Raw genomic sequence first — 25,973 nt, forward strand, 5'->3', positions numbered from 1 at the left:
GGCTAATCATAAAGGTGGCTCAGTAGATACCGTCCCTTACATGACTGCTCGCGTCTCTAGTTCCGAATTCAAGTACATTTTCCCTGTTAGTGCTAGATGGAAATTCATGCATGCGGCTCTACTTAATTTTATCAGGTTTCATACGAAAATTTTGGCTCTAATTACGTTATCTGCTGCAGGCAGCGAGTTGGCACTTTTGCTGTGGTTATGTGGTTGATTAAGTAAGACTGATTGTAACGTTTGTGGTAATCCACAAATTTAGGCAGTCATTTAATATTGCATAATGTGTTTAAATTGCAATGAAAAAGCAGTCTGTGCATGCTGCCATTCTTGATTCTCCCCCTTAACAAAAGCTCATTTTCTTCATTCTTTCTTCCTCTCCCCACTTCATAGACTAATGCCAACAAATTATGATCCTCTAATGTGGAAGAAAATGCTTGAAATATGCAAAGGAGCAGCTATTGGAATGAACTAACTTCATGCAGAAGTGAAGCTTACAATCGTTCATTGTGATGTAAAGAGAAGCAAACATTCTGTTGAATGAGAAAATTACTGCCAAAGTTTCTGATTTTAGGTTGTCCAAAATTGACCCAAAAGTTAAACTTGTTCATTTATGAAGTAAAAGGCACATGGAGCCAATTGACCCTTAGATCAGTCGGTATGATATTAGAACAGATATTTGGAGGTTGTGGGTTCAAATGAGTTTATGTGTATAATGTTTTTTTCAATAAGACAAGTTTAGGGATAGGGGATTTAGTATTAAGAATTAAAAAAAAAGAAAAAGGTAAAAGGCACGCGGGGATACTTGGATCCTGAGTATGTTAGTGGTCATACATTAACAAAAAAAAATCAGACGTTTATTTGGTGTTATTTGAAGTGTTATGTGCAAGAAAAGCTTTGGATAAGAAATTACCAGAAGACCAAACGAAACTAGCTCACTGGGCTAAAAAATGCATTGCCCATGGGACCCTTTATCAAGTCATTGATCCATGTATAACAGGAAAAACAGCTCCAGAGTGTTTTAAGGTGTTTGTGGAGATTACAGAAAATTGCATACAAGGAGAGGGAGTCAATAGGCCATCAATGAATGATGTGATAGAAAAGCCGGAATTTGCATCGGAGTTGCAAGAGGCTGCTGATGTTGAGAAAGACAAAATCAATCCTCACTATGGTGAACGTTGCTACCTGAAGATAGTATTAACCTTGTCTCGCAGCATCAATGTAGACAATTCACAATAACGGATTCATGATTTTTTTTTTTTTTAGAAACATGCACTTATAATATATATATATATATATAATTTCTTATGGATTTATCAATTTTATTAACAAAAAAAGGTGTTTAGGGAAAAGTTTAAGGAATGTTCAAGAAAAAATTTTCCGACTATGATACCCTACTGACATTTGAATCCACCGTTGATAATCCATCAATGTGGGATGACTTATCCTAGTCTTGATTCTTGGAGTGGAGATTCACACCTAACTTACGAGGTATTATCCGCTTTGACTCGAAGTCTCACGATTTTGTCCTATAAAATGTGTTTTATAAGTTTTAGGTTTAGATCTTTACATATATATCATTCTTTATCCACATATTCTTCTAATGTGGGATTGATGACGTTATAATTTTTTCATCTTTAAAGCTTAACAGCCCTATTAAGCTGAGTTCAACCACAAGACTAAGATTGCACAAGACCACCATGTAGCACTTAGTGACTCCCACAACCCCATCGTGTAGCACTTAGTGACTTCTACAACCACTGACTGGTGACTATTCTGATACCATTTATGGAGACTCGCACCTAACTTGCAAGGTATTGTCTGCTTTGACCGAATGTTTCATGATTTTATCTCATAAAAGATACCTCACAAGTTTTGGGTTTAGATCTCTACATATATATCATTCCTTATACACACATTCTTCCAATGTAAGATTAGAGATGTTACACTATGAGTGTTGTATCATCTGATATGTTTTCAAGTATCACCAATACAATAGGATAGTAAATTAGACAGAAAATGTAGACTCAAAACAAGGCTTAATTTCTTTTTTTTGTCTTCTAAAATAAAGTGGATGAAATTAAGTTGTTATATATTGGTGCTTTACATGTTACTTGAGTGATTTTATAGGTAATGATTTCCATTCATTTTCAATCTTTTGGTTGATTTGAATTATGTTTTATTTGTATTTAAGTCAAAGACAAATTTAGGATGAATCACTAGGACTAATTTCTGCTTCTTTACTTTATTATGCCTTTTGCTATATAGAATTTTATCCTTCCACTTTAATTTGGTTCAAGTGACAATTCTCCCGTAAATACAAGGAATCAAGTTTTTATATATTGAAGACATCTCTAGAATAAAACTATTTTATTTTTTATATTTTTTTTATTACAATGCTAAAATTACATGTAAATATATAGGTTAAAGACTGAATATTCTCGTTCTTATAATCCAAGATTTTCATGTATTAAAACAGCTAATTAAAAAGGTAATTTACTTTCTACATATAATAGAAAAATATCTAATGGATTTGGTGAATTTACCCAAATCACTTCTTATTCTAAAAATAAGAGACTTAACTAAAATAGATAAAATCAACTAATCAAGTAATAATGAAAATGAGATTTTCACACTCCCTCTCAAGCTAGGTGGTAAATGTCAATCATGCCTTACTTGGACTTTGGATTCTCAAAGTTATTTTGAGAGAGAGCTTTAATAAATATGTCTACAGTTTGAAAGTATGTGTAAGTATAAACTAATCTAAAAATTCTTTTCTCTATTTTCTTTTTGATGAAGTGACGATCAATCTCTACATATTTAGTCCTATCATAATAAACAAGATTCTTTGCTATATTTATGGTAGCTTTGTTTTCGCAGAATATCTTCATGGATTTTTTTGCAAAGACCTTTAACTCCCCTAGCAATCTTTTCAGCCAAATTCCCTCACATATGCCATGAGACATATCTAGCCACCATAGATTGCTTCTTGCTTTGTCAAGTAATAAAAATTTTCAACACATAGGTACAATAACTAGTAGTTGAATTTCGATCAATAACGAATCCAACAATCAGCGTCAGTATAATTTTCAACATTTCAACATGATGCCTTTTTAACAAATAACCCTTTGTCATGACTCTTTTTTAGGTACTATAAGATTCAATACACAACTTTTAAGTGTTCCTCGATTGGGTTGTTCATGAATTTGCTTACCATGCCAACTGAAAAATTGATATATGATCTTGTATGAGAGAGGTAGATGAGTTTCTCAACAAGTCTTTTATAGTTACCCTTATATGTTGGTAGACTTCCTTTTTTCATTCCTACCTTATTCATTGTGAACATAAAGGTGCCAATAGATTTGCATCCAAGCATTTTAGTTTCTTTTAGTAACTCTAGGACAGATTACGTTGTGAAATAGAAATGCCATTCTTTAAGTGAGCTACCTTTATGCCAAGAAAATATTTGAGGTTTCCTAAATCTTTGATTTCAAATTCTTTGGTTAGGAGGTTCTTTAGGTTGCTAATTTCTTCCACATAGTTTCCAGTAAGAATAATGTCACCCACATAGACAATAAGAATGGTTATTTTTTCTTTAAGTGAATGTTTGACAAACATGGTGTGATTGGTCTGGCATTGTGAAAAATCATACTTCTTTACCATTTTTGTTGATCTATTAAACCATATACATGGTGATTGTTTGAGACTATATAAAGACTTTTGAAGCTTACATACCTTGCTATAATTTCTTGGTTTTTGAATCTTGGAAGGAATTCTATGTAAACTTCTTCTTCTAGGTCACTATTAAAAAAATACAATTTTGACATCTAGTTGGTGGAGTGGCCAATCTAGATTTGTAGCCAATGATAATAATACTCGGATTGAATTGAGTTTAGCAATCGGAGCAAATTTCTCCTCATAGTCCACACCATAATATTGAGTAAATCCTTTTACAATAAGGTAAGTTTTGAATCTGTTAATACTTCCATTTTGTCGTAACGGTTTTGAAATCGCTAGACGTAAATGAGTTTTAAAATCGAAATAAATGAGAGAGTCATCACCAATCTTTGTTAGGGTGTGATTGGTCACCCAAAAATTTATCTTTTTAATAAAACTATAAAAGCGAGTTTAAAGTTTATAAAAAAGATAAATTTTGATCTACGAAAAACTAGATTGGCTCTAGGAGTTGGTTACTTGTGGGGAATGATTAGCACCCCCATAATACCCATAAATTGGTACCATTTAATTACGCGTTATTTTCGGTATTGAATAAAATGGTTTTGACTTGAAATTTAATATTAATTCCCTTCGTTTTAAAAAAAATATTTTTGCTAAAATTTTTATTTAGAAATATTGAGAAAATCTTTAAGTTAAAGAATTATCTTAAAATTCTCCAACATCTAGGCAAAATTTAAAATAACTCTTTTCGCTTAAGATTTAACACGATAATCTTTAAAATAAAATAACAATCTTTATAAAAAATAATTGTTAGTGACTCTCCAACATCTAGGCAGAGTACTTAGAATTATTTCTTTCGGAATGTTATTTTTATTTTATTTTATAATATCACAAAATTTTTTTTAAAAGTATTATTTTTTTTATTATAAAATATTTTATCATCAAACAGTAAATTAAAGAGAGAATAATGTAGACAATTATTGATGATAACATGTTAACATATGTATGCTAATGAATGTCATGTAAAATGAAATAAAATTTAAAAGTTGGGTTCTTAAGTATAATGAGATCACCCTTACTCTCCAATATCTAGGCAGAGCTTAAGTGCGACTATTTATATTTAAGATCTCAATTTACTATTATAGTTTTTATTTATTAATCTTATTATTAATGCAAATTAAGAATTCGTGTGAAAAAACTTAACGAAATAAAGTTTTCTAAATACCCCATCATCTAGGCGGCATTCGAGAACAAATTATTTTAAATGAGATTTTCACATATGTCCTTAAGATTTTTAAAATGTTTTGAGTAAGGGCTTGAATAGAGGTTTTAAAGGTTAAATGATTTTTTTGGTAATGATTCAGGAATGCATACCGAATTTGGGGTTTTTAGAATTTTGAATTTTAAGGTTTAGGAATTAAGGGATTTTGGATTTTAGGGGTTTTAAAATCTTAGGGTTTTGAAATTTAAGATTTAGTGTTTAAGGGATTTGATTTTAAAGTTTGAGGTTTGAAGTTTTGGTTTTAGGGTTTAGAGTATTAGGGTTTAATTTTAGGGTTTGGAGGTTTGGGGTTTAATTATAGGGTTTGAAGGTTTGAGATTTAATTTTAAGGTTAGGAGGTTTTGGGGTTTAAAAATTTTAGGGTTTGGTTTTAGGGTTTAATTTTAAGGTTTGGTTTTAGGGTTTAATTTTTATGGTTTGGAGGTTTTAAGGTTTAGATTTTTTTATTTTTTATTAAAAAACACGAACATCTCTAAAAATTTTCAACATTTAAGCAGATTTAAGAAGCAAGTTCGATTTTTATAATTTTTAAAATTAATTAAAAATTTATTATATACTTCTTTTTTATGAAAATTTGTTAATAATAATTTTCTAACATCTAGGCAAAATTATTTTTAGGAATATGATTTTATTCCTTCCAACATCTAGGTAGAGAAAATAATAAAAATTATTATTATTATTTAGATTATTATTATTATTATTCTTTTTTAAGCATTTTTAATATTTTTTTAGTCATTATTTTACTATTTTATTTTTATTATTATTAAAAAATTAAAAAAATATTCTAAAAAAATTTAAAATTTATCATGCATAAATATATAAAAAAACTCAAAATAATAAAATAATAATATATAAAAAAATAGAAAATTAAAAAAAAAATTTTTTTTACCTAAATCGGATTGGTCAACGGCAGTTTGGTTGGATAAAAAATGGTTCAGTTTGGCGTGCGATTCGGTTGAGGCGGTTCAAACTGGTTCGCTGAGGGTTCATCTAGATCGACTGTAGGTTGGCTGAGATGGGTTAACGGGTTGGTTTACGCGGATCCTGGGTCGGATCCGGGTCTACGCCCGGATCTTCTCTTTAAGCAAAACGACGTCGTTTTGCTACTTTGGCTTCTATATAAAAGTCAACTTTTTTTTTCTATTTCATTTCATCTTTTCTGCCAAAAAAATTTTAAAGCTCCATAAGATCTCTATGGGTTCCACCGGCATTAGATCGCCGGTGCTCTTGTCACCATGCCAGTCGTCGCGTCGACCGTGGCAAGTGGTTGTCGTCAGTCGACAAAAAACACCAAAAAGACTCCTAAACATTCACCTCAACGCCCTCTTTTCAGATCCAACATCCATTTTGTCAAAAACAGCCCCGATCGACGTTGATCAGGGCTTAAAGCTTTCAGTCTCCTTTCTATTTCTTTCTTTTTTTTTTTTAAATTGATGATTTCTTTGCTTGTTTATAGGGCTTTCTGGCACTGAGGTTCCTCCTTGCGGGGAGAACTGTGTTTTAGTTTTTTTTTGTGGATTTGTTTTAGGTTTTTTTTTTTTTTGTTTTCTAATAGGTGGGGATTTGAGAGATGTTTTGGATCTGTCTGAGAGAGAGCTCTATTAAGGGGAAGAAGCTGAGGGGTTTTTAAAGATTAGGTGGAGTAGGGTGGTTGTAGGGATGGCTAGGGTAGGCTGTAGAGTGGCTGTAGGGTAAGAGCGTGGGTGGTTAGTGGTGGCTGCAGAGTGGCTGGTGCCAAGCATCAGCTGCCCTGCTTTCTACCATTTTTTGTTTCTCTTTTTTTTTGTTTAATTAATTTTTAATTTTAATTAAACAAATATTATTATTATTAAAAAAAATTATTATTAACAAAAATTGAAATTAGTAGACCCAAACAAAATCGGTGTCTACACATCTGTATTGTGCTTGATAGTAAAAATCCATTTGTACCAAACTGGATTTTTTCCTTTGGGTAGTTTTGAAATCTCCTATATTTTGTTCTTTTCTAAGGCCTTGATTTCTTTTAAAATAGCCATCTTCCATTTTGATTGTATGAGCGCTTCATGAATATTATTAAGAATATGCATATTGTTTAGTGTGATAACAAAAAGCCCAATAACTGGGTGATAAACCTTCATAAGAAATCACATTACAGATTGGGTGTTGAGTACATGATTTCACAAATTTCCTTAGAGTAATCGGTTGATCAAGATCATTAAAATATTCAATTGAATCAGATTCAGTAAGAGTGTTACCTATGTTAGTTTCAAGTATCTCTAAAATTGGTTCAAATTCTTGGTTTTGCTTTAAAGGTGTACATTCTCTCATATCTTTTTGAGTTTTTTTCCTCTTGAATAGACAATTAATTCTTTGTTTGTTTTCCCTTGTGTGGACTTTTGGCTTGACGGATTTGGTTGGGTGTTTTGGACTTGAAAGGTAGTTGGAAGATCTAGTTGGATGTTTTGGACATAAAAAAGAGTTTGTGAAGTGTTTGGTGGTTTGATAATAGGATCTTCCCAAAGCTAATATTCTTGTGTGATTGGATTCTCCCTTTGAATGGTAGTTTAGGGAAAGTAAGGTTAATTTTCAAAAGAGGAAACATTCATGGAATGGTAGAATTTATTTGTTACGGTGAGTAACACTTGTATCTTTTTTGATTCGGGGAGTGTCCGAGAAATATGCATTTTATGGATTTAGGATCTAATTTGCTTCGATTTTGTTGGCTAGTAAGAACAAATGTAATGCATCTTAACACTTTAATAGAAATAGACAATATGATTCGAAGGTGAAAATAAGAACTGAGAAAAAATTGGCAAGGGCTTTGAAATTTCAGGACTTAATAAGGCATTCTATTTATAAGATATGTAACAATAAGAATAGTTTCACCCTAAAAATGCTTAGGTACATAGGCAGCTATCATGAGAGATCTTGCAATTTCCAACAAATGTTGATTCTTTCTTTCAACAACGTCATTTTATTGAGAAGTGTCGACACATGAGCTTTGATGAATTATACCATGCTTCATCAGATATGATCAAAGAATTGAATTGTAGTATCTTCTTCCATTATCGGTTCTTAACATTTGAATTTTGGTTTTGAATTAAGTTTGGATTATATTGTTGAAGTTTTGGAATAGCTGGCCCACTTGGGTTTTTTCTTCATAAGGAATACCCAAATAACCCTAGTGTGATCATCAATAAATGTGACAAACTATCTAAAGTCAGTAATGTTATTTAATTTGGAGGACCCCAAATGTCACTATGTATCATTGATAATGGATATGATGATTTGTAAGGCTGATTATGATATATGATATAAGTATGTTTAGATAGTTGGTAGCTTTACATTGAAAGTTGTTAGAATTTTGATTGAATAATAAGGGAAACAACCTTTTGAGGTACAAAAAATTTAAATGACCTAACTGATAGTGCCACAACATGATAATATTATCTTTATTATTACTAAAGGATAAAGCCACATAAGAGGTCTTTTGATATTATCTTTCAAAATTATTAGCTCTTAGGATATAAAGTCTTGCACACGTCTTAGGATTGCCAATCATTTTTCCCAAATTCAAATCTTGAAATTCACACATATTTAGAGAAAATTTAGTAACATACTTAAGGTCTCTTGTAAGTTTGCTTATAGATAGTAGATTGCAACTTAGATTTAGGACAAACATAACAAAATCAAGTGTTATCTCTTTGGAAATAATAATAGAACATGTATTGAAAATGACCTATCAGCAATTCGAATTGTAAAGTTTTCATGACATGTGTTGTATTTCTTAAATATAGATGCATACCCAGTCATATGGTCTAAAACTTTGGAATCTAGGATCTATGAATTTAATTTCTCTAATTTAAAGAACCTATTCGAATATGAGTGGTAATGTTCTACAGTGATTGAGAATCGAATATAAGTGGTAATGTTCTGCAGTGATTGAGAAATGCTAGATTTGGGGTTAAAGGTAACCTCCTACAATGTTCTACAATGATTGAAAATCAAATATGAATGGTAATTTTCTACAATGATTAAAAAACGTTAGCTCTAGGTTTAGAGGTAACCTCCAATGCTAGCTCTCTTTGCTGCTAGCTATGTTGGACTCTGAGTAAAAATTTTTAAATGTTCAAATTGTGCTCTGATACCATATTAAGCATTTAATTTAAAACCAATTGTTAGTAAGCGGAGGGACCCAACCTAAATATAAGGCTACAAGAAATTCAATATTTATTAGATGTGGGATAATACCACACTAATAGGCTTCCATCATGTGTAGGCAGGTATGGAAGAAGTCTATCACATGATAGATTTAGAAAAGGCAACAAAAAAAAATCTTGGCTTAATACCATGAAGAAATCTCTAGAATAAAACTATTTTATTCTCTTATATTTTTCTTATTACAATACTAGAATTACATGAAAATATATAGACTAAAAACTGAATATTCTCAACCTTAAAACCCAATATTTTTATGCGTTAAAACAACTAATCAAAGGAGTAATTTACTCTAATTAACTCTCCACACATAATAAAAAAATATCTAATGTATTTGGTGAATTAACCCAAACTACTTATTATTCTAAAAATAAGAGACTTAACTAAAATAGATAAAGTCAACTAATCAAGATTAGATTTCCACATATATCAAACTACTTTTTTTCTCACAAGCGTTCTGGAAACTGGAGCATTCTTTATCTCAGACTCATTTGAGTTTCATCTCCCCCCCTCAAAAAAAAAAAAAAAAAAAAGGTGCTATCGGCTATCAGGTAATTGAGATATTTTATTTTACTATTGTATAAATCTGAGAAGTAGTAGGGTGGTAGTCTTTTCAACTAGTTTCATTAAAGATTCTGAGATGAATATCCCATATACAAAAATATTTTACGATTAGTATTCAGGCATTTGTTTGACTTTGAACTAGGTATTGATGTTTGATTCTTGTAGTTGCCTCCTGACAAGTGCAGTGTAGATACCATCCTTTTGAGAAGCTCTTCATGAGTGCCAATCTCAGCTATCTGACCATCAGAAATGACAGCGAGACAGTCTGCGCTTTTGACAGTCGAAAGCCTGTGTGCTATGGCTAGAACAGTCCTACCCGTCGTCAACGAATCTATTGCATCCTAGCAAGAGAATGAGGAATATTAGTTGATAGTGACAAAGCTTGAATGCTTGTAACCAACTGCAGATCTCACCTGAACTAGGTATTCACTCTCAGCGTCCAGAGCACTTGTGGCTTCATCCAAAAGCAACACTCTTGGATTCATTAATAGCGATCTTGCAATTGCTACTCTTTGTTTCTGACCTCCTGAGAGCCTCAAACCGCGTTCCCCAACAAGCGTTTGATACTTTTCAGGAAATCTTTCTATGAATTCATGGGCATGAGCCATTTTCTGCAACATCTTAGTTTTTCAGCATATGCACATATAAGACTTAAATCTGTGAAGATGGTTCGTTGTTTTTGGTAAAAGGTAAAGATTATCATAACTTACAGCCACATATTCTATTTCAGCACTGCTGACTTTGCCATTGAACCCATAGGCAATGTTCTCCTCTACAGAGTAATTGAAAACAACAGGTTCCTGGCTTACTATACTAACCTGTATTCCAGAAAACAAGGAGAGTAAGGGTGCCTAAGAAATATCAGGACATCCAAATGATGAAATTTTGGTAAAAACCTTACATAATGCGGTTCTTAACCAAAATGAAGCAAAAGTTTAAGCATTTAAATCAAGCGTTCGGAGGAATTATTGGATACGAAAGGATAAATTAATACACTTCATCTAATTTTCCACTCATCTCCCTTCCATCTTGAAAGGTTGGTAGAAAATTTCAAGTATGTCATGCTTCCATCCATTCTGTTCTAGTTCAAGACCCCATAAGTTGCAGGGATGCTGACATGTTGTGAATAAAGTTGATAAACAAATGCATATGAAAAGCTCTCATGTAGAAAAACAGGTAAGCTTGTTCAAATAATGTGTTTTTTTTTTTTTTACTGATGGTGGCCACATTTTTAAATGACGTCATGAATAGAATAGCATAAGATAGAAATAGAAACCACTACTATGGTAGGCTGTAATGAACTTGACTAGAGTTTGTAAGGACATGCAGACATTGAGAATATCAGAAAAAGGATGACCTTTCTATGAAGATATTCATGTGAAATTTCCACCAAAGGAACTCCATTTAACAAAATCTTTCCCTTTAGAGGATCGTAAAACCTCTCAATTAAGTTTGCTACCGTTGTCTGCAACAGATTGTACATTTAGTTTCATATATTAGTCTAGGATGGAGAAAGTAATAAAAACTGTTTAGAAATACTCTAAAGGGAAAGGAATGGTAATAATACTTTGCCACCACCACTTGGTCCAACAAGGGCGACTTTTGAACCAGGTTTCAGTTTTAATGTTATTCCCTGCAAATGAAACAGTCCAATCAGTTTTAGATGATGTAGTTGACAATTGCTAAAATTCATTTACTTAGCTCTGGGGATGTTTGATACAAAGACAAACTTCCAAAAGGAAATACTCATTCTATAGTTAATTTGTTCCCTACCATTCTTTGGGTTGAGCAATGCCAATCAATGTACTGATAAAATTTCAAATTATTAACTATTTTGGGTTGAAAAAAGAGCCAATAAGAAAAAATTATTTTTCATTTCCCCCATGTTTAGCATTGTTCTTATTCAAGTTTAAGCACTCAGTATGTAGAGCCTAAAAAGGACCGATTGAATCAAATCCATCACAATTGTATAAATGCACATTATTGAGGCACAACATGGCTTAGTTTATTTGAGGAGAATACCTTTCAGACTTTCAGTTTGGTGTGACATGGTTAAGTTCACTAGCAGAGAAACCATTACCTTAAGTACCATCTGATTCGGTTGAGAAGGATAAGCGAACCAGACATCATTTAATTCTACATCTCCATCTGGATTTCTGCCATCGACAGTATAAACATCATTGCTTTAATGCAATCCACATTGTCATACAATTTTGTGTTACAGCCTGCCATAAGACTTTATTGGAACTTGAATTTAATGATATTGTAATTTTACTAACCCCACTGGGCACTTATCTCCTGATTTTGGCATGCTTGAGACACGATCTAAGAGCCGGAAAATGCTTCTGCTTGACCCTGCAGCTTTCATAGCAGATACGTATGATCCTGATAATGAGGATACTGAGGACCCAACTGCAGACAGAGAGATTTAGATGCATGGAAATTTTATTGACAAGAATCTTCCATGAAACCAAGCTGTTTATAAACAGCTGAATAGGTTAAGTAAGAGGTTGTTTGTCACAAACCTGCAATGCAAAAAATAGTTTAGTGAATTTGCTCAGACCATAATTGCAGATTGAACATAAAACTAGTCAAATACTTAGGCTCCAAGTGAACAGTGATGAGAGAGCACCTTTGATGCTGTAAATGATGTAGGATGTAAGAGAGCCTGCAGTCATAAATCCCATTATTGTCAAGTAGGCTCCATAAATCACTACAATGATAATAGACAATTTGGATGCAGCGTTCAGTCCTCCGAAGTATAAACCAACTACTTTCTGTAGTAGAAAACAGTAGAACATATGCAATTTTCCTTTCCAAATATCTTAAATATAAATGCTTGTGTGAGTGAGAGAGAAAAATGGTGAGCATCCTGAAACTCACAGCTCGTTTGAGTCCAAGCTTCAGTGTCTCATCAACCTTCTCAGAGTATTTTGATATTGCATAACCTTCTTGAGCAAATGATCTAATTGTTTGAATGGCTCCAAAACATTCCTAAACATCAAGTTGCTCATGAAGGACAGAATTTAATGTTATGACAAACAAATCTTACCAAGCTTGCCTGCTAGCATATGACACTCGAAATGTCAATCATACATGATATGGAAAATATATCCTGGGATTTTAAGCAGACCGCTTTAGAAATGCATTTGAGTTTTGAAGTACATATGAATGGATGTAGAGTAACATATTTTAGTACCTAGTTGTGATGGATACTTTTAAAATGAAAATATATCTTTTTTTTTCTTTTGTTCATTCAGCCTGGTAAAGTTAGCTTTCAATCTGATAATACAGCTGGTTTTTTTATGAACTATATCCCCAAGTTCCTTGCTATTAGCATTTGGACAAGCAAATTGGTTTTGCAATCCACTCTGTTAATGGTAGAATTTATGGTAAATAAGCAAACACACTTTAAGTCTTCCCTCTTTTTCACCCCCAATTTCAGTTTAGAGATCTGGTAGGAGGGAAGGATCTTCTGAGCATATTATTGCATGTGAAATTGCAAATTCTTGTTCTTAACTCTTAACAAAAATTACTTTTAAATATCTACATCGTATTGTTATGAGTTCTTCACTATGATCTGAATATTGATATATTATTTTTGAAACCAGACCAATGGGATTCTAACATTATGAAGTATCTAGACCAATAAATGGTTCCAAACAATCTCATTTGTCACAAAACAATAATAATGTAGTATGATATACACACAGTCTCTATATAAAATATGCAAATTCTAAATTGCATAAAAACCATGCAGGGCTATCCAAAGGAAATAATTTATAATTCTTACAAACCTTAGCAACCGAGGCAGCTAACGCAGCTGCAGCTTGTGTTGTGTACGAAAGTTGTTTGAGATAGCGCCCAAATTTTCGAATGGCAACTGCAATAACTGGAACTACCACCATGGCTAGCACTAAGCACAATTAATAGCTACTGTGATTGCTACACTACTTTTATAAAAGAAGAATAATCAAAATTAATTGAACAAGCAAAATGACATACATGTTAATTTCCATGATGATGAAAACATAAAGCCTATGCCAACAATGAAAGTTGTCAGGTTCTGAAGTGCCTCTGAAAGATTGGTTGTAGCTACATTTTTAATGATCTGGGTGTCCTCAGAGAGCCTGCTGAGGAGTTCGCCTGTTGAAGTAACATCGAAGAAGGCTATTTCCTGTTGCACCATTTTAGGATCAATAATGCTGAAACATTTAGTTCTGAGCGAAGATTATTACGAACAAAGAGCAGAATAGATTGCAAATCTTTGGTCTCTTAGACTGCCTCTGAAAGTGATGCTTGGAATCGTATCGGTAATAAGAATCAAGGATGTTATGAACCATTGATTTGAAACCCACATTAATAATGGTCAACTTGGTATATCTTGCAACTAGCTGCTGATATCATTGGCCTTACCTGATGGATAAGGTGACTGAACAAGTTTTTCCTTAAACGAGCTACAATCCTTTCACAGGCGGAAGAAAACAACCATGCTTGAACTGCTCTGCATAGAGGCCTAAAAGGATGGGGAGAAAAGAACCTTTATAATCAAATTTTCAGTTTAAATTCTGTTAGTAATCAACTGATATAAGCTCAACCAACTAGTCCGGAGTCCGGACTCAATCCATTCTAGTTAAAATATCAAGTGATAGTTTTGGATTATGAAGCATGGATTCAGGTATAATATGACCGGGAAATGGAGATGCAAAAATTCTTGGAAATGTAGTATTCTCCTGTTAGCACTAGTCTTCAACTAAATTTAAAATTTTACATCCTACACAGTTTGATACAGAATTCTCTTTCTAAAATTTTATTCTAAAACCCATTTTAATCTTTAATTAAACAGATTAACTTGAAGTTCAGCATGCACTTGACATTCATCTAAAGGCATTAAATGCACCTCAAGAGTTAAATTTTACTTTTAAATTATGGATACATTAGGTTTTGGGTTTTTGGTTTTGAAGGTTTCTCATCTTAGATGGATTGCTGGGATTGCTTTTGGTTTTTCTTTTTCAGATAAATGATACAAAAGTCAAATTTACTCATGGTTCACCAAGGAGATGTGGAAGCACATTATTTATGATATGAGATATTCATAACTCTTGAATTGATTCTTACTAGTTCTCTGAGAATTGTAGAGATGTCAGTGAAATTGAGAATCTAGTAAAATTTTGGCCGTAAGGTCAACATCTAAAATATATTGAGCAAAAAAATGCGGAATAATTCAGAAAAATTAACACTGTTTTTAACATGGACCAGGAATGGACACTGCCTTGTATATCTTGAAGCATTTGAACAATTAGGTCAAATGGAAACATCATTGAACATCCCTAAACAAGAATATGCTCTTCACCGTTACTGTAGTCATGCCAAGGAACATGTTTCAGATGCATATTTCTTTCGTCTGGTTACTATTTGGTCCAAATGTCTTACGATTTGAAAATTCCAAATAATTAAAAAAGAAAAAAACTAGAAGCAACCAATGTAAATTTTGGGGGGAAAAAACGTGTATCATATAAGCAAAAAAGAAAAGGAAAAGTACCCTACTACAATTATCAGCACAATATATGTTATGGTGTTCTTGATGGCATCCAAAGCTTCTGATTGCTGTTCCTGTGTCTTTGTTTCTCTTGAAACAATGTCTATAATTAATCCCCCATATTTAGGCTGCAAAATAAGCATTTCATTGCTCCGTAAGGGTTAGTCTAGTTGGTAAGAAGGAAAGCTCTCTTTCTCTCTCTCTCTCTCTCTCTTTTTTTTTTTTGTCTATCATGGTTTCGAGAGATAAATCCTGAATGCGTCAGGCCAACGTGAAGGGTGTGTCTTTAAAATCGCCGTTTCCGTATTACCATAAAAGAGATGAATTAATGCTATCTACTTTTCTATGAAATTTTGATATGTTACTAGGACATTCTTAGAGACATAATGGATGAAAACAAAAATGAACGGTGACTGATATAAAACACTCATCTCAAAACAAATTTCACTGAGATTTACATGAGAAGCTCTAGCCTTGTTACAGTAGAGGGGCATACACAGTTCTAAAAAAGAACATTTGTCTATTTAACATATATAGATATTCATAAACGGGCGAACCCTACTCCTGAATGGTACATTTCTGTTATCATTTAGCAATGATTTTTTACCCAATTTCAACACCCAATAGAGACAGAAAGGAGCAACTTACAATCAAGAGACCTGATGCGGATGCTATCAAAAGTGCAATGGCGCCAGCAATTAGCTTCCCAGCATCTGGCTTTGCCTACAAATTGAAGAAATTGTTCCAACTTAATAGGCATATCTACATAGCACAAAGAGAACAAGGAGCAAATTCTGACTAACCAGTGAAAATACTCTGGACAATCCAACATTGGTTTCCTGAAAAATTTCAAATCAAAATCAAATATGCTTCACAACTGGGAAATAAAAGTATAGGACAAATAACATGAACATCCACCACCTCAACAGCATTGCCTTGCTCAAGGTCTGACACAGGGCGGCTTGGTGACTGCTCATCATTTGTCTGCTTACTTGCCTGCACTAATTCAAGTGAATTAAACTAGTGGTACTTTGTTTTCTTTTTAATGGAATCAAGATTGATTTCATTATCCAACAGCCGTGTGGTTTGGTAGAGTGTTGGACTCTTAATTCCAATGACCAAGATTCGAATCATGGTAGCCTCAAGTATTAAAATAAAAAAGATAGATTCCATTAATTGTTTCTGTTAAACTAACCTGCTTTACTAAATAGAAAGGCATTTTACATAGTCATCTTTCAGTGTATTTCTACCTACTGGCTTTTCCTTTTAACATACACAAACACCCTTGGGCAGAGAAAAGGGGAACTGACAATAATCTGATTTGAGTTTGAGGCTTTTCATCATCTTATTCGTGAAATACACTCGTATTGAGGCTTCAGATATGTTCTCGACTCGTATGGTTGAGGAAAATTGAAGAGTCAAAGCAATTCAAGACATGAGCATTTTAATTTTTATGGATTCTGAGGGAATTTGAGTCTGTGATAGTGAAAATTTGTGAGAGTTTTCAGTAATTTGTGAGAGTTTTCAGTATCTGAGACTAAGAAAACCCAAATATTCACTTATTTCAGCCTAAAACAGCTACAGGATATTCGGAAGACGTGACTATCACGACAACAAAGACCTGATCATCAGAGCTAGACTCAAAAACAGAAAGATCAAAGAAATAAACAAAAAATAGTTTAGAACAAAAACATTTATGCATCATAACTCAAAATACTACACCATATATTCATGCATGGGAACATGTTGATAAAACAAATGCTGGTGTTTCAGAATTGAACATTAGAAAAAAAGGGTTCAAAGTTAACAAGAACGTTTAAAGAATCCTAGAAAACGTAACAAAAAAACCAAACAAGATCATACATAGTATATGTTAGGATGGGTATATAAGAGAGTAACAAAACAAACTTCCTTGTGTAAAAGAGGTACTCTTTCACTGCCTGAATGAGAAATGGAGCTTGAGGTCCAATCTAAGTTCTGTTTCTTCCCCATGTTAAAGGATAAGAAATTGATAAACAAAAGAGGTAATGGGGAGTTGGAAATTGTTTTGTAAAGTCATTGCTAAGGGTGTTCAAATTTCATAATTAAATCAATCAATCGATTTAATTCAATTAATTGGCTACTGAATTATTCAAATATTTAACTATTGGTATTTTATTATAGTGCATTGTTGGTTTTATGGCATGTTTCATGAGGCTCCGTTTAGAAGAGAAGAGATGCAAACAATTCATTTTACCCTTCTAGTCAAATAATAGGAATTGAGTATGCAAGAGGTTAGCCTAAGCACCAAATGCACAATCATATTGAAGAATTTTTATATATTTTAAATGTTAAGCATAGAAAAGAATGGTGCTTAATAAGAGAGAAGCAAGGTCAAAGGGGAGTGAGCATTGCCGAGATTTTGCCATTTGGTGTTTAGATTTTGTTGCTCGATGAAATGATAATTTCGAATCTGGAACTTAGGTCAGTTGATTCATGTAACTACCTTAATAGCTGATATCCAATAAAATTAGATTTTAAATCTTGATACCTGCAATCACTCTTCCTATCTATAAAGCTCAATTCTTAGCTCCATGCCACAGTTCTTGCCTGGGAAGTCATAGTTTTAGGTGATTGAACTTTGATTTGTTACCTACAGATGGTTACGTCAAATGATAAAGAGAGTATGCTCTTTTCTTTGTTGTTTGAGTTTGAATTTGCTGAAAGACTGTAAAAAATAGTTTTTCATAAATTCGTTAAATCTAACATAAACAAGTCTGCTTAAATTGACTTTGGAAAGAACATATTTGGAAAAACCAAAAACTCATTATGGCTTATAAAAATAAAACTTCGATTTTGAGGTTGAGAGGATCTGATTATATAGTAATAATTTATTATACAAAGCAAATTTCCATACCAGATTGATGCAATGATTTGTTTCAAGGAATTCAGGACAATCTAACTACACTTTGTTTAACATGTATTCTGCCGAATGAGGACATTCTTTTTTCCCTTCATCTCAGAACTATTTGCCGGTTTCCTCTGAAATATGCTATCTAATAAACGAGATATTTAATTTTACAATTGTAAGTTTGTAACATTTGAGAAGTAGCCAAGAAGTAGTCTTATCAAGAGAAAGTATATGGACATTGTTTGACCATTTGAAACTAGATTTTTGAGTTTGATCCTTGTAGTTGCCTCCTAACAAGTGCGGTGTAGATGCCATTCTCGCTGAGAAGCTCTTCATGGGTGCCACTCTCAGCTATCTGTCCATCGGATATGACGGCTACACTGTCTGCGCTTTGGACTGTTGAAAGCCTGTGTGCTATGACCAGAACTGTCCTACCCCTCATCAATGAATCCATAGCATCCTATCCGGTGCACGAAAATTAGTTAGGGTATTATTATGAAAGAGAGGCATGATTGAATACACAGATAAAATCAACTAAACACATCTTTTGAGTTTGCAAGATATTTGAAATTGCCAGCTAAGCGAAACAGTAATATTCTGAGCAAAAGAAGATAGAATAGCTAGGAGAGATAGGGTTCACTTTTTCTTTGACTTGGCAATTTGTGTATCCTCGTTATTTCGTGTAAAACATGAAAATTTTGTATTGACACACTAAACACAAAATACATTTTTTGTTTTAATTAAACTCATATACAGTTTTTTCTAAAACTTTAGTTGTTTCTGTGTTATGTCACCGTATCGTATTTAGAATTGTTAGGACTACTGTAATACTTCCTTTGTTCTTGAATGGAAACCTATAATCTTGAATGTTAATAAGCAACTTCAGTCTCACCTGGACAAGGTATTCACTCTCAGCATCAAGAGCACTTGTGGCTTCATCCAACAGCAAAACTTTTGGATTCATTAATAGTGCTCTTGCAATTGCTACTCTTTGTTTCTGGCCCCCCGAGAGCCTCAAGCCACGTTCTCCAACAACTGTTTGATACTTTTCAGGAAATTTTTCTATGAATTCGTGAGCATTAGCCATTTTCTGCAACATTTTACATTATCAGCGTACATGCATAGAAAACTGAAATCTGTGAAGATGGCTTATTGATATTGGTAAAAGAGGAAGAAGTTAGAAGATAATCATAACTCACAGTTACTGATTCTATTTCAGCACTGCTGGCTTTTCCATTGAACCCATAGGCTATGTTCTCCTCTATAGAACAGTTGAAAAGAACAGGTTCCTGGCTGACTATACTTATCTGTATTCCATAAAGAAAATGAGAGTAGGGGTGTTAAAGACATGCAAATGATCAAATTTTTGTGAAAACCATGGATAACGTGATTGAGGATCAAAAAGGATAAAAATGTTGAAACATTTATATCAAGAATTAAGAGGATATAGTATCTATAACATGAAGCGGAAAGGATGAAATGATACACTTAAAATAATTGTTTACACAATTCCTTTCCATCTTATAAGGTTGATGGAAAGCTTAAACTATGTCATGCTTTCATTCATTTCATTCTAGTTTAAGACCACAAAAGTTGCATGGTTGGTGAAAAGTTGTAAATAAAGTTGATAAACAGATGCATTGCTGTCTTATTATACAGGGGGCTGAATATCCGGATCAGCAAAGTGCCTCATTGACTGGTCCAGGAGTCAATTATGATGGAAATTGCAAAGGACAAGTTTGTTCTAATCATGTTTTCTGGTGATGATAAGCTTTTGAAAAACCTATTTTCTCTTTTATTTGTCAATGTAGCTTTTGAAATGGCATCATAGTAGTCCGGTGGCTCACTGTTAAGAACTTGACTAGAGTTTTTATGAAGGCAATCCATATAATTTGATAGTTATCAGAAACAGAAGATTACCTTTTTGTGAAGATATTCATGTGATATTTCCACTAAAGGAACCCCATTTAACAAAATCTTTCCCTTCAGAGGATCGTAAAACCTCTCAATTAAGTTTGCTATCGTGGTCTGTAACAGATAAGAAATTTAGCTTCATTTATTAGTACAGTTCCTACAAGATGGAGAAAATGACATCGACCTCTGAAATACTCTAACAGAGAAAATTGGAAAACAGTAAGAGGGAAAAGGATAATGATGTTACTTTTCCACCGCCACTTGGTCCAACAAGGGCAACTTTTGAACCAGGTTTTAATTTTAATGTTATTCCCTGCAATTCAAACAGTGTCATCAGATTTAAATCATGAAGTACCATGGTGATGTTGATCTAAACCAAATCCTTCACCATGGTATAAATGTACATTCTTAGTTGATGCACAACAGCGATTAGTTAGAAGAGGAGAATACATTTTAGTTTGAAATGGTGACATGTTCAAATTCACGTATATGCGTCACAGAGAAACCATTACCTTAAGTACCATATGACTTGGTCGAGAGGGATAAGCAAACCAGACATCATTTAATTCCACATCTCCATCTGGATTTCTGTGATTGAAAATACAACATCATTGATTAGAAGCAATTGATGTTTTCACAAAAATGGTAATTGTATGTTTGATTTCAACACAATTACACAACTTTGTCTTTCTCCTAGCATAATATTAACGGAAGTTTTCAAGGATATTGTAATATGACTAACCCCTCTGGGCACTTGTCTCCTGATTTTGGCATGCTTGAGACACGATCTAAGAGCTGAAAAACCCTCCTACTTGCCCCTGCAGCTTTCATGGCAGTTGTATATAATCCTGATAAAGAGGAAACTGAGGATCCAACTGCAGGCAGAGATAAATATATATGAAAATTTTAGTGACAAGCTTTTGTCATAAAATCAATTTATTTATAAACTACAGAATAGGTTAAGCTTAGAATGTTATTTATCAGAAATCAGCAATCTTCGATTGATATGATTTAATCATCATACGTAGAATGAGAAAGAAAAGTCACGGTCAATAAGTCATTGAACAAAAATAGCCTCTTACCAAGATTTTGACTAATAACAAATGCTTTCATCGTTTTAACACTTTTATTTTTATGTTCTATGACAATGGATATAGATCAGATTTAAAGATCATTGCTGCTTTTGACATACTTTTACAGAGAGGTTAGAAATATTGGTTAAATTTCTCCCTAAGTTTCAGGTATTTGCGTATTGAGACCAACGATTGAGCAGAAACTAGGCAAAACTTGAGAATAGGGCAAGCCGCAAACGTTGAGCAGGTACCTGTGAGACTATAAAGGATGAAGGATGTAAGAGAACCCGCAGTCATAAAACCCATTATTGTCAAGTAGGCACCATAAATCACCACAATTATAACGGACAATGTGGATGCAGCGTTTAGTCCTCCAAAGAATAGGCCAACTACTTTCTGTTGAAGAAAACAGCATCAATTATGCAAGTTTAGCTTCTGAATGGCTGTTCATGCACATGTGTGTGTGTGTGTGTGTGAGAGAGAGAGAGAGAGAGAAGAAGCAAGGGTAGCATCCTGAAACTCACAGCTTGTTTTAGTCCAAGCTTCAGTGTCTCTTCAACTTTTTCAGAGTAATTCGATATTGCATAACCTTCTTGAGCAAATGATCTAACCGTTCGAATGGCTCCAAAAGATTCCTAAGCATTAAAGTAGCTCATGAAGGATAGAATATCAAATAATGGATAATGACCTTGCCATGCTTTCCTGCCTGTTTTTTGTACTTAAAATTTCTCAACAAATAAAAATAGAGGAAATCATATATTTAATACAAACCTCAGCAATTGACGCAGCTACTGCAGCTGCAGCTTGGGTTGTGTGTGAAAGTTCTTTGAGATAGCGCCCAAATTTTCGAACAGCAACAGAAATAACTGGCACTACAGCCAAGGCTAACACTAGTGGAATAAAATCTACCGTGAGTGCTGCACTCATTTGATAGAGGGTATTAATAAGGATTGTTTAAACAAGAAAAATAGCATACAGGTTAATTTCCATGACGATGAAAACATGAAGCCGACACCAATAAAAGCGGTTGTTAGATTCCGGAGTGCCTCTGAAAGATTGGTCGTCGCTGCATTTTTAATGATCTGTGTGTCCTCAGATAGCCTGCTGAGGAGTTCTCCCGTTCGAGTAACGTCAAAGAATGCTATTTCCTGTTGAACTATTTTAGAATCAATATTGCTGAAAATTGAGTTTTGAGTAAAGGCTGATAAGAAAGACTAGCTGAATAACTAGCAAATCATTGGTCTTAGACCGTGCTGCATGGTGGCACTTGAGTCAAGCATACATGAACCATGAATTTTAAACTCACTTTACTAATCATTAACTGGGCATATCTTGCAACTAGTTTCTGATTTAATTGGCCTGACCTGCTGAATAAGGTGACCGAATAAGTCTTTCCTTAGGCGAGCTACAACCCTTTCACTGGCAGAAGAGAACAACCATGCTCGAAGTGCTGTGCAGAGAGACCTAAAAGGATGAGAGAAATCGAGAACTAGGGGATCAATCCATTTAAGCTAAAAGATCAAGTGATATAGGTTTTAATTTTGAAGCTTGAATATGAATAGGTTAAGGAAATAGAGATACAGAAATCCCTGAAAATGCAATATTCTCATTTTGATGATTCCAAAAAGTTAAACGAGACAACTAGAAATAGAACCATAACTAGTAGAATACGAAAATTGAAAAAGAAAGAGGGATACCCTATTACAACTATCAGCACAATGTATATTACAGTGTTCTTGACTGCTTCCAAAGCATCTGATTGCTGTTCAGGCGTCCTTATATCTCTTGACACAATGTCTATAATCATTCCACCATATTTAGGCTGCAATAAAAGCATTTTAACATTATTAAAAAAGGAAAAAATGATTTAGGGAAGGATTGAAACTTATTTCAAAGTTAAATTCTGCTCTTGATTTCTGACATGGCTCATATAAGCATGTTCATTTGAGGTACTAGAAAAAGAGTCTGATGTGAAAGAATTCCCTAGTAGGTTCAATTCATGCTTGCACAATATTGCGGGAACAGAAAAAACAGAGAATGCCTGAAGGAACTACTCACAATCTTGCATGATATCACAATTCTTTCAGTTTTCAAAAGTCAATCGGTTTAAAAGTCAACTTCGACCACAAGGAAGGTGAAAATTTTGTGCAATGTACTATTTTATGTAAAAAAAGACACTGCTACAGAAATATCTAAGCTAGAAGATGTGATAATCTCAGTAAAAATTGGCCACCATCGAAGCAATTGCCTTTTTGTTGGATTTCATGGGCGAGAAGTTCAGAGAAATAAGGGTTTCTATTGATTTTAAGGGGGAAAAAAAAAGAACAGTTGAGTTGGCATGGATCATGAAAAATTTTGCACTTTAAGTTTTCTTTCTAATTTGGTTTATTAGAGCATAATTAGAGATATGATGGATGAAAAAAATACAATGACGAGACTGACAGTACACTCAACTTGAAACAAAAGGAATGAGATTACCCTAAGAAGCTATGGCCTTTATACTGTGGAGGAGCAGAACATTTTTCTATCATAAACAGTCATCAGTGAGTCGATCCTACTTCTAGAAGGTACTTTTCTGATAACAGCAATGATTTTTCACCCATTTTCATCCCAAAGAATCATAGATTATGATCAAAGGAGGAGGTAAAAAAGAAGGAAGAAATTAAAAAAAAATAAAATTGGGGGGCATAAAGAGACTAAAATTTGATTTAAGAAACAACATACAATCAAGAGACTTGATGTGGACGCTATCAATAATGCAATGGTGCCGACAACTATCTTCCCTGCATCTGGCTTTGCCTGAAAACTTAAAAAAGGTTATTTCAATGGACATAGATGTTATAGTTCCAAGCTCAGAGATAATGGGAAATAAATTCATCACTAACCAGTGAAAATACTCTGAAAAATCCGACATTGGCTGCCTGAAATTTTCAAATAAAAATTAAGAATCCTTCGCAACAAAACTTGCTAATTGGGAAATAAAAATGTAGGAAAATAGCATGAACAAATCACCTCTACTGCATTGCCTTGCTCAAGGTCTGACACAGGATCATTAGGTGACTGGTTGTCATTTGTCCGCTTACTTGCCTGCACAAAATAAAGTGAATCGTTCCCATTAAACTGGTATTTCTTTTCTACTAAATAAAAAAGCCTTCTAAATAGAGTGAATTGCTTCTATTAAATTGCAAAATAAGAATATATTCTAAAGAGTCTTCTTCCATTGTTATTTCTGCAAGTTTTTTCTATAAAACATACACAAGCACCCAGAAAAAAGGGTAACAGATTACAACTGATTTTAGGTTGAAGACTTTCTATCATTATGCTTGTGTGATATAATCTCAATTTCTTTCTTCTGCTAAGCTTTTTTCATTATTATTATTATTTCACAATGTTTCACTTTAGTAACTAAAATGAAATATTATGAAAGCTAAAACCATTCTTCCGAGTTCTGTGAAATTTTCTTTTCAATATGCATTAGATAAGTAAAATCTAAGAGACCAACAACTGCACGGGCAGTTGGTAGAGTGTTCGAGTCTTAGTTTCAGTGGTAGTTCAAATCCCAGCAACCTCAAGTACCAAAAATTTCTAAGAGGATTTTCATTCTGAGAGTAAAAGAAAACAAAATAATCACTTATTTAAGCCTAAACTAATACAGAAATTGATTTCATATTAGTCAATGACACACAAAACATAAGAAGAAATTATTATCATTAGAAACAAAGACTCCCTAATCACAGTCAGACTCAAAAAAACCTACTTCAAAGAGAAAACAGAAGGATCAAAAAAAGAAAAAGAAAAGGATAAAAATTTTTAAGAACAACCCTTTGCAGCTAACGTTTAAAACATAATTTCAGGTGTTCTAACAGATTCCCAGAAACCAAAAAGAAACATTCTTTTACAAAAATCAAGTGAAAAATAAATGTAAAAAGCGAACAAGAATGATCAATAAAAGAGTCCCACAAAGTTAAATTAAAAAGAAAAAAGATCAAAAAGGAAGAAAATAAACCTCCTTGTTCAAAAGAGGGACTCTTTCCCTGCCGGAATCAGAAATGGACTTTGAAGTCCAATCTAAGTGCTGTTTCTTCCCCATGAAAAACCCACAAGAAAAACTGATAAAACCCAAAGCGGGAAGTGGGAAGTTGGACTTCTTTTTGAAGACTTAATAGGAACTAAGACACACTAAAAAATGTGACAAGCATCATTGATTTCCAGGTTTTCATCCGCCAGCAACAACTGTTATTCTCTTACCGTTAGTTATGAATATGTCAACTTTCCAACGTGATGCTTTGTTAGGTATGAATATGTCCTTTGATTTCTTTTAAAACCATATAATAAAAAACTCAAAAACTTAATATAATAAAAAACACATAATAATTTTGTATACCCATTTGTAAAATTTAAAATTTTATTGATTGATGTACGAAATAATTTTTTTTGTTTTTTTACCTCCATTTATTTTTTATAAGAAATAGAAAAAGTACTTTTCCTTTAAGTTTTATTTTTATATGAAATCTTATATTAATATAAGTGTTCTTTCTAATTATTTATTATTTTTAGTTATTTGTAAAAAATTTTCACCTTGTAATAACATTTTAATAGATTAGAGTAATAATCAATTAAATTAAAATTAAAATTTAATTTAATTAATTCATATAATCATATTTAAAATGTAGCATTTGAATTTAAAATTCAATTCTTAACAATTATAATTCATTTTTTTATACTCAAATCGCAATAGCTTTTATACCAAAAAAAAGAAAAACTTTGCTAATAAGATTTTGGATTAGAGGTAAAGAGGAAGTATTAAAACTTTGAGGTCTAGATTCAAAATCCTAC

The 25,973-nt window shown here is 33.1% G+C and overlaps 1 protein-coding gene and 1 pseudogene across 1 annotated transcript; both read right to left on the reverse strand.

Annotated features, from left to right (window-relative positions):
- Positions 1-9,404: 9,404 nt before the first annotated feature.
- Positions 9,405-17,252, reverse strand: LOC111300581 (ABC transporter B family member 27-like; annotated as a pseudogene).
- Positions 17,253-18,133: 881 nt separating this feature from the next.
- On the reverse strand, positions 18,134-25,404 carry LOC111300582 (ABC transporter B family member 27-like). The gene is made up of 17 exons (XM_022896213.2): positions 25,144-25,404; positions 24,150-24,224; positions 24,023-24,058; positions 23,862-23,936; positions 22,835-22,959; positions 22,502-22,601; positions 22,114-22,285; positions 21,909-22,027; positions 21,662-21,772; positions 21,389-21,533; positions 20,807-20,939; positions 20,577-20,652; positions 20,312-20,377; positions 20,071-20,178; positions 19,350-19,457; positions 19,043-19,240; positions 18,134-18,610 (listed from the first exon to the last, which is right to left on the reverse strand). Exons 1-17 carry the CDS (start codon positions 25,225-25,227, stop codon positions 18,407-18,409), a joined length of 1,935 nt encoding a protein of 644 aa, XP_022751948.2. The 5' UTR covers positions 25,228-25,404; the 3' UTR covers positions 18,134-18,406.
- Positions 25,405-25,973: the final 569 nt, after the last annotated feature.

This window comes from Durio zibethinus, chromosome 18 (genome assembly GCF_047325235.1).
Source record: "Durio zibethinus cultivar Kanyao isolate XHJ-2024 chromosome 18, ASM4732523v1, whole genome shotgun sequence".
NCBI classification, from domain to species: domain Eukaryota; kingdom Viridiplantae; phylum Streptophyta; class Magnoliopsida; order Malvales; family Malvaceae; genus Durio; species Durio zibethinus.

What these genes read in the sequence shown, in the direction of transcription:
- LOC111300582 (XM_022896213.2), bottom strand. Translation starts at nt 25,227, where the DNA reads ATGGGGAAGAAACAGCACTTAGATTGGACTTCAAAGTCCATTTCTGAT. An exon ending in CAAGTCATATGGTACTTAAG is followed by an intron (nt 20,378 to 20,576) that starts GTAATGGTTTCT and finishes TTTGAATTGCAG; the next exon opens with GGAATAACATTAAAATTAAA. An exon ending in GACCAAGTGGCGGTGGAAAA is followed by an intron (nt 20,179 to 20,311) that starts GTAACATCATTA and finishes TATCTGTTACAG; the next exon opens with ACCACGATAGCAAACTTAAT.